Source organism: Watersipora subatra, chromosome 3, assembly GCF_963576615.1.
Source record: "Watersipora subatra chromosome 3, tzWatSuba1.1, whole genome shotgun sequence".
NCBI lineage: Eukaryota > Metazoa > Bryozoa > Gymnolaemata > Cheilostomatida > Watersiporidae > Watersipora > Watersipora subatra.
The window spans coordinates 70,644,179-70,659,611 of NC_088710.1; the positions used below are offsets into that span (position 1 = coordinate 70,644,179).

General features: G+C 36.9%; 1 protein-coding gene across 1 annotated transcript; it reads left to right on the top strand.

Annotated features, from left to right (window-relative positions):
• The first annotated feature begins 1,090 nt into the window (after window positions 1-1,090).
• Window positions 1,091-13,410, top strand: LOC137391050 (metaxin-2-like). Its single transcript, XM_068077394.1, has 8 exons — window positions 1,091-1,185; window positions 2,440-2,604; window positions 3,698-3,774; window positions 4,248-4,340; window positions 5,413-5,451; window positions 10,613-10,738; window positions 12,336-12,412; window positions 12,982-13,410. Exons 1-8 carry the CDS (start codon window positions 1,152-1,154, stop codon window positions 13,163-13,165), a joined length of 795 nt encoding a protein of 264 aa, XP_067933495.1. The 5' UTR covers window positions 1,091-1,151; the 3' UTR covers window positions 13,166-13,410.
• Window positions 13,411-15,433: the final 2,023 nt, after the last annotated feature.

The window sequence follows — 15,433 nt, forward strand, 5'->3', positions numbered from 1 at the left end:
CAATAAAAAGCTCAATATTAAACTTATCGTAACACTAGTTTATGACAAACACTTCGGGTTTTACCAAAGGCCCCGTATCAAATATAGATGCTCGCTACTTTACAGTTTTGTTTCGGTTTGGTCTAATCGGCAAATCGTAATCTGATCATGTGACCCAATACTTCGCAAATAATTTTTACAGCACTTTTCAATTATCACAAGTGACCAACAGGCTCATCATGTTTATCAGTCAATGATATGTACTCCTTCAAGCTAAGGCTAAAAAATTAAACGAATTTTTATGGTCAGTTATAAAATATCACTGCTAAAAATGACAGCATTACAATGACATTAAAACAGACGCGTAAGAACAATAGACATAGTTTTATTGAATGCGTGAAGTATATTTGTGAAAATATTTTGACGACTAAGGTTGCATGAAAGTGTAAACAGAAACCATCTCTCACAACTACGTCACATTTGAGCCGTTTTGGAAAGACAATCCAAACTACGGCGGTCTCGTGTGGCTGCGATTAACTGTTCGTTTTTGAGCTTTTAAGAGCTTGTAATCACATTTCCACATATTTCACACCTACAACGCAACAGAGTAAGACATGGTGAATCTTTTCATATCAAATAACTGTAATGTGAATTTTGTTGCAAGTCAACCTTTAAGAAATTTCTTTATAGGATCAAGCTCCAATTCAAACTTAAATTTAAAATAAATGAGTTAAACATTCATCTTATCAGCATAAGATAACAGAATTGCAGATAATAAGATGATTTACAGGTAATAAGATTTTGCAGACATAATGAAAGAAAGTGTAATGGTATCATCACTGCTTGTTATGAGTAACTAAAAACTTTTCTTCGACTTACTAGCATTTGCAATATTAGCCATCTACTGCTCAGTCCCTGTAAATAATTGTTCTGAGCTATGAAAATAGGACATGCTAGTTATCCAGGTTTAGTAAGCTCACATTTTTCACATCAGCATTATAGACTTTTTCAGTAATCTGTTGTTTAGTTGAATACACTATTGACCATGCTATATCGTTACATACAGTTAATGATCACATCTTTAGCACTAATCAAAACCACATTTGTCTGTTTAAAGTTATCAAGCATATCCTCTGGATAGGTGTGATGTGAAGATATAACCGTGTCACCAAATGTCGCTGCTTCAAACAGTTGTTGACGGCATGGGTAAGTATGGTATAATATTTCAGGTTCACTGTATTGCCATGTGGTACTACAACAGCTACATGTTTGTACTGAATGGTACTAGTAACATGCGTAGAAGACAACTCCTATGCACTGATAGCCTAACTCTTAATTTCTAGTCTCTCACGGTGCTAAAAATAGATACCGTAAAATCTCCATTTGAATGCCATGGCACTCTATTTTTCAACCCTTTTTATAGTGACTGTCGAATAGAGGTGGCGTTCAAATAGAGGCTGTCGTTGTATTTTCCAAATGACTCGTCAGAATTTTGGGAACATAAATTTAACCCTTTTATGAGTAAAGCGAATATCGCCTGTACTTTGCCCTCTCCTTTGGGTAGAGCAACATTACCCCTTTTGCTAATTAATAAATCTGCTAACTTACCTTCAACTTGTCAAAAATCTCTTAATAAATATGCATTGGAAAGTTGAAAAATATCTCTATGTACCAGTTGATATCTATTGCTTGCAATCAACTTGCGATGATATTATAGCCTGTGCCCTGCTTTGCAAATTGTTCGAGCTTTTAATTTTGAGTTGGCTCGGCCAGTTGCGTTCTGATTGTTTGCTTTTGATGGAACAAACATCTTCTGGTTGCTTAATATGTTCCACAATGTCTTCCAATCTGAACTCCTCTTCTGCACTGCTGAATTAGTCGATATTAGCATCCAAACAATTTTTTAGCAGAGTAAAACTTATGTGCTGCATATCGCACAAATAATGATAACTTTAGCCGCATGCACTTTAAGCACAACTTGTAGCCTAAACTAGTCATTCATATGCCATCGTAAATGTAAACCGTTTTTCACACACGTCGAAGTATCAAGATCGTGTTAAACAAGAAACCACTATCAGCCTGATACACTTCTTAATTATTTCTATTGTGTTGCTTTCAAAGTTTTAATGAAAAAAAACCGAAACGCTTTAGAGTTGGACAACGAGAGTTAATTGTAATTGATGTAACCGAGTCATCATTAGTACGATTTTGTGGAAACTTTTTATACTGATCGCTTGCTATTATGGGTTTGTAAAGATCAATGTCAAAGTGGCTGTCAAATAGAGGTGGCGTTCAATTAAAGGGTGGCGCTCTATTTTTCAACCCTTCTTCCATAGTGGCGGTGAAATAGATGTGGCATTCAAATGTAGGTTTCACAGAGTGTTTTTAAGTAACAACCAAGAGAAATAGAAGCTCTCAGTGGGCAGATATTCTAGTGATGTGTAAATTGTTTGAGTACAGATTCATCATGGCCAGATGACACAACGTTGTACTTCCAAGATGAGGTAGCAGAGATATCTCTGCCAGACTTTGCACGGTCTCTCAGCATTAGGACATTCCTTCAGATGTGCAAACTCAAATTCAAAACGGAACGAAGGAGCAATGCTGAGTATTTATCCACCACAGGTAAACGTTTGCGCCATCTCTGCTTTACTATCACCACATCGACTAAACTAAACTTAGTCACATACCACTTCATTAGTGTTCTATGTTTTTCTTCTGTTGTCACTAAGTTATGGTAACTGATTGAACTGACCTTGACCCAACCTTCCATTACTTCTAGTACCTGGTATCTGATTTTTTTCTGATCAGCGCATCTTTAAAAGAGATACATGTTTAGATGTTAGTCTTGCGAACCTGATGGATGTTTGGGGCGTCAGCTGGGAAGTAGCGTAACATCGAAGTTGACTAAAGATTTTTAGGCTCCAAAAATTGGCTCAGAGTTTTGCTGAGTGCTATTATGTTATTTGTATGAATGAAACTTCTGCTTTTTGATGAATTGCTGTCGACAGCGTAAACTCTCTTTGTATGTTGACAAAGAGCTTTTCATGGCTGTGCAGTCATACTAGTTATTGTTGCATGGAGTGGCATTGCAGAGATCATGGCGAAGAATTTCTGTATCAGTTTCTTGACACCACAGCAATTTAAATATGAATGTATTTAGTCTCACTAAAAACACCCACGCAATCCACACAAAAAACAAATGTCTCTGCTGCATAAGGTAATTATAAGGAAAACATTCGCTCTAACAATTATCATCGCAAGCAACATAATAAAAGTGGACAAGATAATGTACTCAGTAACTAGATTTTTAAAATGGAACTGGTTTTTATCTACTCTAGTCACTTTAAAGTTTTTGTTCTGTCATTTGTGAAACTACCTACATTTTATTATGAAGATTCTAAATAAACATGTACAGTATGTTAATGCAACAACTCTCTTACTACTCTCTAAGAAAACCCAACAAATGACCCGTTGAGGCACACCTTCACTATTTCTAAATATCTACTTCTGGTAGCAGTACAAATACATTACAGATATAGTACAGATATAGTAGAGATATAGTACAGATGTAGTACAAATACAGTACAGATACAGTGCAGTTACAGCGCAGATATAGTACCGATATATTGCAGACCCATACATACAATATTACTCATGTATTATCCATCGAAGCAGCATACAGTGTATTCCCTTAGGTTTTGTTTTGGTTCTTCAGGTAAAGTGCCAGTTTTCAGGCAGAAAAATCTCATCCTCACAAGCTTTGACGATATTGTATCACATGTTAATGTCAAGGTCAGTACTGTTTCAATAAAGTAGACTGGGTTGTAAACCTTTGTATTTGATTATTAGCTTCTTGGTGATTCTGGGCACTGCTCGCTGCTCAAGTTATGAATGCCAACTTACTTATAGCTTTTGTATTATGTCAAAATATCGTATACCCTAAGTAGCAGTTCCATTTTTCATTTTATTCTACTGCTACTTCATGTAAACCTGAGGCTTCTGGGGAAATCAGTTCGTACTTATTAATATGATTGGGTAATCTCAACAAAGTTGTAGGCATTCTTGTCAACTGCTCTTTTATATTGTCATCAACTGATGCATTACATCTCGACTGATGCATTATCTGAATCAGTTTTCTGTATCTATATCAGATTGCTGTATCAATTTTTTACTGGAGCGAAGGAATGGCCTCTGATCGGGATGGGTGTACACAGTGCTAATAGGAATGGTGAAGTACAGCTATTTTAGTTTATGTTGTTACACAGCAAAAAGGGTTGGATGGAGAACTAAACGAGAAGACAACTGCCGAGATGAATGCACACCTTGCCATGGTGCAGAGTGTATTGGGCAATGCGGAGGTGAGACAACTCTCTCTCTAATTAGCTATTTTATCGAACATAAGATAGGTATTTAAATTATAATAAACATGTAATAACAATGCACTTTAGTATTTCAGCCCATATTTTAGGTTTAGCAGAGCGCTAAAAAGGTTTAATCGTAATTATGATAAATATGCTTACGAGTAACTTTCTTGCAGTTATCCCCTGATGAGTGAAGAATGTTTCACTGTCACTATCTGCATGTGCGCTGTGGAATGTTGGAATATCTGGTGTTTTTATCCATAATAGTGACACCATACCAAGTGCTGAACTATCTCATGCTAGCTGTATATTTAGTTAGAGAACACAAACTAACTCCAGTCCTAAGATATGAGCCATGCTGTAATCTATACGCAGTCAAAACTCTATTCACAGTTGCCTTAACATATGAACTGTTTGACGTAAAGCTTCAGCAAATATTTCACCCGCAAGTTATTTCTAACATAAAGTAGTTTTTCAAAGCAACGCAAATTTTTAAGAAACAATAAAGAAGGTAAAGAAGAATATAGTAGAATAGTAGAAAAAGTAGAATACAGAAATGACGTAATAGCTTTACCTTTTGCCTGTCACTACGGTAATGTAACAATAAAAACACTTTTTATTGTTAATTGAATTATCAATACCCGGTATATATTTTATCAAAATATTTTAGTTTTTTGCTTTCATTTAATTACATATTTTTATATAGTTTCTCTGTTTTCATGCGCTGTATAATTACCTATAGTATGTGTTAGTTGTCATAGGTTATGGAAGGAGGAATAGTTTACAATGTATTCTTATGACACTGCAGTTTACCATGTGAGTCAGATTTCAAAATGAATTAACTTGGTAAGTTGAGGGTTGACTCTATTCCTATGCCCACATCTACAAATGGACAAGTGATCTAGCCTTTGTTCTAATAAGACTGTCGGTTGGGATCAGAGCTTCGCGTAATTCTGTACCATTTATTACAACTATTATCGCTACAATAGGCAGCAAGAATATAAGATGCATTTGAACTTTTTTCTGTCTGCTTGTTGTATAGTTAGACAGAGTTATGACCTTGTTGCAGGTGTATATCGCCTGGACAGATCCTGTCGTAGCCAATGAGGTAGGCTGTTTAATGTTACTACACTCACCTCTGTCTGTTATACTTACTACTGATCAGTATAGCTACTCTTCCTACTCTGGTTGCTGCATACGCAGTAAGGCCTCTATTGTGTTTTAATAGCTTATAACTGTCCTGTTCATAAGTATTACTTCATGTTGAGTTTCATGCTCTTGTATTTACTAAAATGGCTTTTATATGTCTTTTACATGCACTTACATGAACTGTTGCTAAGGCAGCGGTAAGATATATAATCTTGCCAGCGGGGCTGACATAGGAAGACCAGTAAACTATTAAATTTAAATGGAAGATGATTGTGTTATGCTTTCTCTCCCATTGAATTATGCCAGGGGCTAAATCTGTGATATGCTGGTTTTCCGTTTAGAGATTTATTTGAGACAAGGAGCGATGTGCTATTTTAAGGTGAACAAACTTGTTTTAATAAGCAATTTTAAAAGAAACAAGTAGATAGATAAGTTGCAGTTATGTCTCTGTCTGGTCACCTATGTAAATGTTAAATATAGGAGATCTCTGTTTGTGCTTTTCCTTTGTTAGTCGTATCGCAAGATATTCAGTAGTTTATCTATGGATCTTGTGTGGTACGTTAGTGACCCACAGGCTATACCATACTGAGATCGAGCTGCATGCTCTCATATTTTTAGATGGAGTTTACTACCACTTAGGTTGAAGTCAAAAGACTTATTGAAGGTGTTTGCAGATACTAAGTTTAGCCTAGTCCTTAGCAAGTCCTCTGCTCATGCTTCATACAATATACATTGAGTAGTCGTCCTCACTTGTTAAACAGTAAATTTATTTCAGCTTATTGTAATTCTGCATTGGAAAAGTTTCTTTTAGCTTTTCTAGACTTGGTACTTAAAATCTTCAGCAGTAGTTACATCCCTTTATAGATAGCTCTGTAAATTGCCTATGAGCAGACAACCCTAAATAGTAATGGGTAGGTAGTCTCACTCCTTAGCTTGTAGACAGCTGCATGCTGAGGTGCTGCTATGCTAGTTTTAGAAAGTGGAGAGGCTGTTGTGTGCGTGTATTTAAACACCCCGATAACTCTTTCTCACTACCTTTACTCAATCAGTCAAGTTTTGACAACAGCCAGTTTTTTGGAAGTATCTCCTGATGAATGAATATCTTTCTCACTCCCGTATTAACTATGAAACGCGCAGAGCAAAAAATGGGTTGAGATACAGATTCAGCAATATATATAGAAATGCACTCTACGCCATTTGATTTATAAACTGGAGGAATATGTAAGATTTGTGATTCCATTAAATTTTAGAAAGTAATATGATGAAATTTGTTTTGCCATGTTTATTATAAAGTTTGATGCAGTATTTTGTGGTACTCCTTGGGTTTCACTTAAGAGAGTTGATTCCACATCATTGATTCAATAGATTCTTCCCATTATTTCTCTATCAGTCACAATAAAATACAGTGCCATACAAAGGAGAGTACCAGATTTCCTCTTGCCATGAGGAAGAGGATCTAGATGCCTAGACGTGTGTCAATTTTTACAAAGTTTTTGGGACATAGGCATTCTCTCCTACATCCGATAGCCACCAGTGGCATGATGAGGTATTCTCTTATCTGCCGTAAACCAACGCTGTGTTGTTTACCAGCTCACCAGCAGCAATTCTAGCAACAACAAATCCTGCATCCAGGATAGGTACATATTTGAGTTGTTTCTCATTGTGCTTGCAAGTCAGCGCCAGTCTACGCAGTTGTTAAATCTAAATTTGTTCGATCAAATTTCATTTACTCTAGTCTGAATACTGTCTCGAGACAGCGGTATGAGCTGGGACAGCACAAGTAGCTGTCATTATTGCCATAACTTCATATTCAGCAAAATGGGGAAATTGCCTAGACTTGTGAGGTCACCGGAATGCTTTTCTTTATTCCTTCCCCATGCTTCTGCAACACTGTTCACAACATATATATGCTATATTACTAATAATAATGCTCTCACGCTGTATTACTAGTTATAATACTGTCATGATATATTACTAGTAATAATATTGTCATGATATATTACTAGTAATAATATTGTCATGCTATACTACTAGTAATAATATTGCCATGCTATATTACTAGTTATAATATTGTCATGCTATATTACTAGTAATAATACTGTCATGCTATATTACTAGTAGTATTACTGTCATGCTATATTACTAGTAATCATACTGTCATGCTATATTACTAGTAATAATACTATCATGCTATATTACTAGTAACAATACTGTGCAAGCTAGCACTGGCTGATGCGAAAATTCTGTGTTTATGTGAAACAAAGCTCTGAATGTCATGGAAACGATTTGGTTTTTGACTTAAGCTAGTACTGGGAATATAATAGCCTATGTTGATTTGTGCACAAGCATTCATCACCACCATCATATTCTCTCATACCACCCTGAATGAGATGTCAAATGGATTACTAAGTGCTCTGACCCGGAGCATTGCCCAGAAGCACTGCTTTGCACGACCGCTTTGCTCTACTCGCTGGCCAGCTGCATCGAAAAGCTCAGCAACCTCTGTTCACTGAGCGATTGACTATTTTCAGCTGAAAGCACTGTAGTGAGCAGACAGTGATGTAAGAATTTTGCATGGAACATTTCCAACAGGCTGTTCATGGCTGACTTGTCTTTTGAGAGGATGAACATTAAAGCCCTGCCTGTAATTTCACCAGAATTCAGCTCGCCAGCAAGAATTCTATGGATAAACATTTCATTTAGTCAGCTTGCCACCCTTGCATAGTTTGTAGGTTGTCTCATCAGCGGAGTCTGGTCTGTCGTTTCCAGTATCTGATCAGACTGTTCGCCAGCCAATCTCTGCATCTACCCATGAACCTCTGTTTACAATTCCATCATTCACAAAGTTGATAAATTCAGACTGGTATTTGATTAGTCTGGATACAAGGTGTTGTGTTGATGTGTCACACGTTGATGTTGAGGTACGATCAGTCACCAGTAATGACCGAATCACACACACGATTACCTCTTTTCTTTACTGCCATATCTCTATAGCGTACAATGGTGCTCCCATAACAACCAGATCTTCATGATACAATACTGAGCATCAAATGGTGTATTCTGGTGTGTAAATAGGCCATTGCTTACAGCCACAATTGAGTCACCCAATAAGATAAGCCACTAGGCCAAGTCTAGTCTCCCTCACTAGAAATTAAACAAATATTTGGGCTACATTATCATCTGGGCATGAAAATCAGTCTTCTAGAAGCGTTTCCATGCAAAGGTCATGCAGTGGTTGTAGCTGTATCGAGTGGGAATCAAAAGCCTACAAGCTCTTTTGTCTTTACTAGGACCTGTTGTTGTTGTAGTTTTCTATGGAAATGCTCGATCGTGTGGATGATTTGTTTAGCGATTAGGAATGAAAGCTCTCCATATGTATATGTTCTAATCCTGTTTCTGTGTAATATTTCACCTTGTAATTCACTAAAGAATTTGTGCTATTTTTTCATTTGTGATGGTGTTTTGAAAAACTATGGACATATTGCGTGTGATAGCTCATTGATCGTTAGGAAATTTTCATGAATCCGCTGACTCTATCTAGCATCAAATGATGAATTATCACAGGATGCAGAAGTGTACGCAATACTGATAGAAATAACCTAAGAGTTACCCTTAGACCTTCCTGTAGATGCCAACTAAATGTATTTTTTTAGTAGCTTTTGGCATACATTTCATACATTTACAAAATACCTTTAATCTTCTTGTTGCCAGAGGAGCCTAGTGGCTACACTTGCCCTGATTCTAGTAGTCCCAACGGTATTGAGAGGCAGGAAGGAATGGTTAGAGATCTATTGACATGTACATTAGGTGGCTGACTAATTTTGGTGTAATATCTGTTGTACCGACCCTTTATTATTATAACAGTTAATTGATTCCATTCAGAGCAGATACAAGTTGTTAGACGATTATTCCACAAAAGCGTATACAGCCAGTATTGATTTTTCCATAGGTAGTTGCTACTAAATTTAAGGACTTTGTTTTCTTTGAAATGCCTCAGAATTAAAGCTAATAAGCAGCAACTCTTTAGTTAAAGACGAAACTGTTTACCAATTTCTAAAATTAGAAAAAATGTGCGTTCTATATGTGTGCCGCGCGCTCGGTATAAGATATAACTATCTTCATAAAGGTGTGAAACAGTTTACTGATAAGGAGGTAGGCTATTATATTGTCTAGAGTGATTCTCAGCATCTCCAATTGTACTTGTTCCATATCTCCTTTGACAACTATTTCTGCCTCTATAAACATAAACATGTATGTTGAATAGATTTGCAGAATATTTATCTGGACATTTTGCTTCGCCTAAAATCCGGCCATATCTGATATAATTAACCAGTTTTATTTAAACTGTTCCTAAATGTACGATCATGTTTGTAAAAATTTTGTAGTGCTTTTCACAGGTGAGAAGTCGTTCAAAAAGTTTTTATAGTTGAAATTTTTTAAAGGATTTTAAATCATATTATTTTTGCGCTATTTGCCCTCAATGATGACGAATTAAATTGATCATCTATAAATGTTAAAATGTTGCCGTAATGTATCTGTTATTCACTAAAACAAAATGATGCCTCATCAAGTGATAAGAATTGCTGAGTCTGATGTGAAACAGAATAAAACTGTTTTTCACTTGACAAGTGCCTTTTTATATGATATTAGATTGTGTATCGTTACCCATTGGCTGACTGACAAGAGCCTTTACGGGCTAACTGTAAACAGCGCCTAGCACCAGCTTGTTTTCTAGTTTTTAGAAAACAGTGTAACTGTTATGTTCATAGATGGTTCTCGTTAGACGGAAACAGTCCATTATCGTGTTTGCCAAAGGGACAGTTGTTCAACAACATGCTAATTATAGCTTGCTTTGCACAGCCTGGTACGCGTGCCTCATTGAAGAGTGAACTCTGTTAAAAGGTCATCTTATTCTTAACAATGACATAATATGTGTAATTTAAACTTTAACAGGCGTTAGAATGGCTTTCAGGATGTAGTTTTGACTTTGGTATGAATTAGGACTTCATAGGAGTTTGTGTGGAGTATTCCAGCAGTGAACAAAGGTTCCATGCACAAGGATATACTATTAATATTGCCATAAGAGTTGTTGACTAACGCTGATTCTGATGTGATTTCAGGTGACAAAACCACGGGCTGGCTCTGTATACTCCTGGCCTCTGAATGTTATAGTCCCTTTTCTTAAACAACGAGAAATGAAGAAAATAATAAGGGCTAAAAAATGGCAACATCTATCAGAAAATGAGGTAAGATGGGTGTGTAGAGCGTCAGCCATTTGGTGCAAGTGTTTCCTTTAGCAGCATTTGACTAACAGGTCAACATATCTACTGCGGCCAGACTTTGCTAACAATTGAATTAATGATCACTGCCGTCAGTGAAGCAGGTTTGTATATTTTAAATGGCAGCGTCTGAAGCTGTAGATGTCTCTAGTTCTGTCAATTGACCTTGACCTCACCATAGCCTGTGGAGTGAGTAGCTGCTGATAGATCTAGCAATCTACACAAACAGGATTTTGCCAATCATGTTTTATTTATGAACTTTTTCATCAGCAATAGTTCTATGAATATTGTAGTGACTATTCTAAAGCATGTTTTAGCAGAATTAACAAAAGCAACTACAGTCAAACATGGATAACTCGAACTTCAAGGGACCGAGCAAAAGTGTTCGAATTATCAGAGCGTTCAAGTTATCAGAGCACTGTCACAAGTCCATATATTTACTTATTTATTAGTAGATACATGTACATATACAAACTATAATATAAATCAAAAGCACAAATGGCTTGTTTCAAATTAAATGCTTCTAATGTAAAGTTTAAAACGTTTTCATGAAAAAGTATAGAGATTTTTTCTATCACTTGAGATTGGTTTGTTGTTTGAGGTGATGTTATTGCCAGGACGTTTTTCAGATTGACATTGGCAAAACTTGATCGTTGTTGAAATGCTCAAAAGAAAAGACATTTTTTTCTTTTGGGGTTTTACCCCCGATCAATTTTGCTGTTTTTTCTGGAAATTTATGCAGATTACCTTACTTTACCTGGGATTCGTTAAGAGCAACACTCCGAGGCAGTTCAATTAAAAGTTTTACGAGGTTTTACGGTACATTCTATATCACTCACGCATTTTTAATAGATACTTATTGAATGTACCCACGTATTCTGTGTTTAGGTCAAACGATGAATAGTTTTTTTTGTAGCTCAGACAACGTATACGTTTAATTACAAGAATTTTTAATACGATTTAAACATTCAACATTCCGACGTTGATTCAACACAGAATCAACGTCGGAAAACTATTCATCACGGGCTAGCTGGGTTACACCACGCACTCAAGGATTTCGCCACGCACATACAAAACAAAAACAACATGCGATTTTTGTTTTGTATGTGCGTGGCGAAAATCCTTGCACGCGTGACCCGGCTAGCCCGTGCTATTCATCGTATCGCAGTATAAATCAAATTTCACCAAACTTTTAGAAAAGTCGTTGACAAAAATATTTTGCCGATGGTGGTAATAACGACGCTTATGAATTACGAAAAGATGAAGTTTACCTCTATGGCTTTGAATAAAGTGATTTTCTAAAGCGATAACAACCGTTTCGGTAGCCGTTGGGCAAAAAAACAGTTCGAATTAACAGTGTTGAGTTCGAGTTATCTATAGCAATTTATCATTACGTGGGAGCGGACCAAAGGAAATGTTCGAATTAACCATGTGTTCGAGCTATCCGTGGACGAGTTATCCATGTTTGACTGTATGTTCCGTGCAAATCCATCCCCTTATCTTCAGCTTGGCAATCCCAGCAGTAGCCTAGTTGCATGCTTCTGCAGACATGTCAATATTGTAGGTGTGTGAGAAGGTGCGGCAGGTCTGCCAAGCATTAACAGTTAGGCTAGGACAGAAGAAATTCTTCTTTGGTGACCGGTAAGTAGGTATAGTTGGTGACGTGACGCTTCACATGAGGTACTTGTCGGCCGTTAGCTATCCTTCGCATCACGCCTGTCAGTTTGATGTATTGCCATTTCCTCATCGCAATGAATCAATGTCCTGAGACTGTTTGCTACCTTACGTTGTTTTATTGCTCCACACTTTTGCTCCGGGTTTTTTTAAAATACACATGCTGCTAAGATATTGGAATAAAGAAAGTGGGGGAGGCTGGCATGTAATGCTAGGATCTGTTCATCTTGAGTTGTTCAACTGCTAAACATATTTAACCAGCATGATTGATAGAAGGGAGTTTTTAAAATTATATACCAACCTGTTCCAGGTGAACATCTGAGATAAAACTCATCTTTTAATCTATTGTAACTATGGAGATATTTAAGGGTATTACGAAGGTAAATAGGGTTTGCACTATCATTTTCTAGGGTTTTTGGTGAGTCTAAAATAGTTTTTTTGTTTTAATTTCAATTCTCTTTTGTAATAAATAAAGAATCCAAAGGTTGGTTTATTAAAGATTGAAATCAGGACCTTATTTATCTTAAAATTTGCAGGGTTACAGCACTGGATGCTCTTGTGTTTGGGCACCTGTTCGCAATTGTCACTACTACACTGCCCAACAACTGTCTCTCAGCAGTCATTAAAGATTTTGACAATCTTCAAGAGTTTCTCAGGCGAGTCAATGATATCTACTTTTCAGAAGAGAAAGTAGCGTCTCCACAGATTCACGCTCGCTAACAAGATGTTAGAGACATTTCAAATCATATGACAGATCCTCCTTTTTATAGTCTCACTTTCAGTTATGACTTCTCTAGACTGTTATACCTGTAGATATGACTGCTCTCTATACATGTTGTGGAACTATGTATGGCTAACTGAATGTTGTTTTGAAGACACATTTTCTTTATTGAATAATATGGGAGACTGAGGTCTTGTCCATAGGGCAAGCTGTGCTGCCACCTGCTGTCATGGTCAGTGTGAGGTTGTTAGTGATTCCACCTGCTGTCATGTGTCAGTGTGAGGTTGTTAGTGATTCAACAGAATAGAAAAATAAATGTAGCCAATAAAATATTTTTATGTGAAAGTCGAGATGTATGACAGAGGAAAGCTGCTATTCATCACTAATGTTTATATACAGGATGCTGAATGTGTCGCAACCACAATTTCCTTGTACTGTGTAGATCATTGCCATGGTTACAGCCTTAATATTATAATCCCAATGACATCTGTTTATCATATCCGATATGCAGAATGCTGGCTATGAGGATATCGATGATTCAACTTTAATTTCTACCTTTCATGACGCTTTGTTATGCTGTCACATTCACTGCGCTTTTGTTTATTCACTAGATGCTCTGTATCAAGCTGTATAAGACAGCCATATACGCAGAGTTATAAACTGATGATTATGCCGCAGGTTGCTCCTTTGCTAATTTTTGAACCATCCCCATATATCTCAGGCACTGGTGAACAGTGTGTGCAAGAGTGTGTTAAGGTACCGCCACACATGCCGATTTTTTTGTTGGTTCTGACCAAAATCACTAACTAAACGCAAAACAGAATTATTCCGCTGAAATTCACAGAATTGTCCGAGCTGTGCATGCACACCGTAATCGTCGACGAAACGCTTTTAATTGGCTAAACAAATTATTAGCGAGTATTAGCAATTGGTACGTATAGTCCAAGACACGATCACGACACACAGTAAAAGTACCAATGCAATTCAACATAATACATACGATGCAACTGCCTAAATTGCGCTATTGTTGGTTCTTTAGCATTCGGACGCTATGGCAAAAAATCGTTTCTTTTTTAATAATAACAATCTCTTTTTTGGCAGCAAAAGTTCCGTTGTAGAAAGACTTGCCATCTTTAGCACAATCATGTCGATTGTAACGTATTTATAATGGCGAATTGCGATAGTTTTTTTCTTGCTGGTCGCATTATGAGCCTCAGACTATATAAATTGCAAAAGCTGCTAGAATCGTGCTCGCCAAAGCCTGGTTCCCATATCGATTGCGAGACCCCGATGGTAACTTGCGCAGCAAAACGCTTGCAAAGCTAGGCTCGGCGGCTTCTGTTCATATAAAGCTATCAAGCTTCATATAAACATATAAAGTTGCATTGCTAATAATTGCATAAAATATTTGCTCGCTATGCTGTTTCAATAATGGTGTCCTTCACCTGTACAGTGCATTTCGGGAAGGTTTTGCCTGCAGCTTTTCGCGAAATTTGAACAGCGCTAAACTCTAGCGTTGACCGCCAGCAACTACCGTCGGTACCCGGCATGTAGATTCACATTTCACCGCAATAGCCTGCGGTGCTTTGCGACGTATATGGGAACCAGGCTTAATAATTTGTTTAGCCAATTAAAAGCGTTTTGTCGACGATTTTGGTGTGCATGCATCGCTCTGACAATTCTATGAATTTCGGCCGAATAATTATGTGTTTTTCATTTATTTCGTGATTCTGGTCAGAACCAACGAAAAAATCGGCATGTGCGGCCGTACCTTTCTTCTGAAGCTTCTACATGTGTACCACTGATGAAGAATTTGTGAAAGAGTTTTGCTATTTCAAGTATTCAAATAAAATGAAGTTTCTATGGAGACTCAATCATAATGAATTACTACAGGCTTACAGAAACCCAAAGACGTATGCAGGATTACACTCGCAATATGCTAGCGGTGTACACAAAAGGCTAATGATGCAAAAACCGGTACACCTGGTAGTACCGGTACACCTGACAGCCTTTTTCTTTTAAAAGTTAACCTTGATTTTGGTACCAACTTGTGATCAGTTCGAACTAGGATTATGTTAGTGTTTATTTGTATTCAACTGTATGTATTGTCTGTAGAAAATATTTAAATGTGTACGGTGTCTATAGGATATAGTTGTATATATATACACATATATATGTATGTATATATATAGTATATATATATAGTTGTAAAGTGTCTGTAGTAGATATGCTACCTGTGATACACATTCTATAGAATAAATCCACAG

Excerpts from the sequence above, each read along its gene's own strand:
- LOC137391050 (XM_068077394.1), top strand. The coding sequence starts at position 1,152 with ATGTCGCTGCTTCAAACAGTTGTTGACGGCATGG. Across the intron at positions 3,775-4,247 it reads TATCACATGTTAATGTCAAG|CAAAAAGGGTTGGATGGAGA; the intron begins GTCAGTACTGTT and ends GTTGTTACACAG. Across the intron at positions 5,452-10,612 it reads ATCCTGTCGTAGCCAATGAG|GTGACAAAACCACGGGCTGG; the intron begins GTAGGCTGTTTA and ends ATGTGATTTCAG.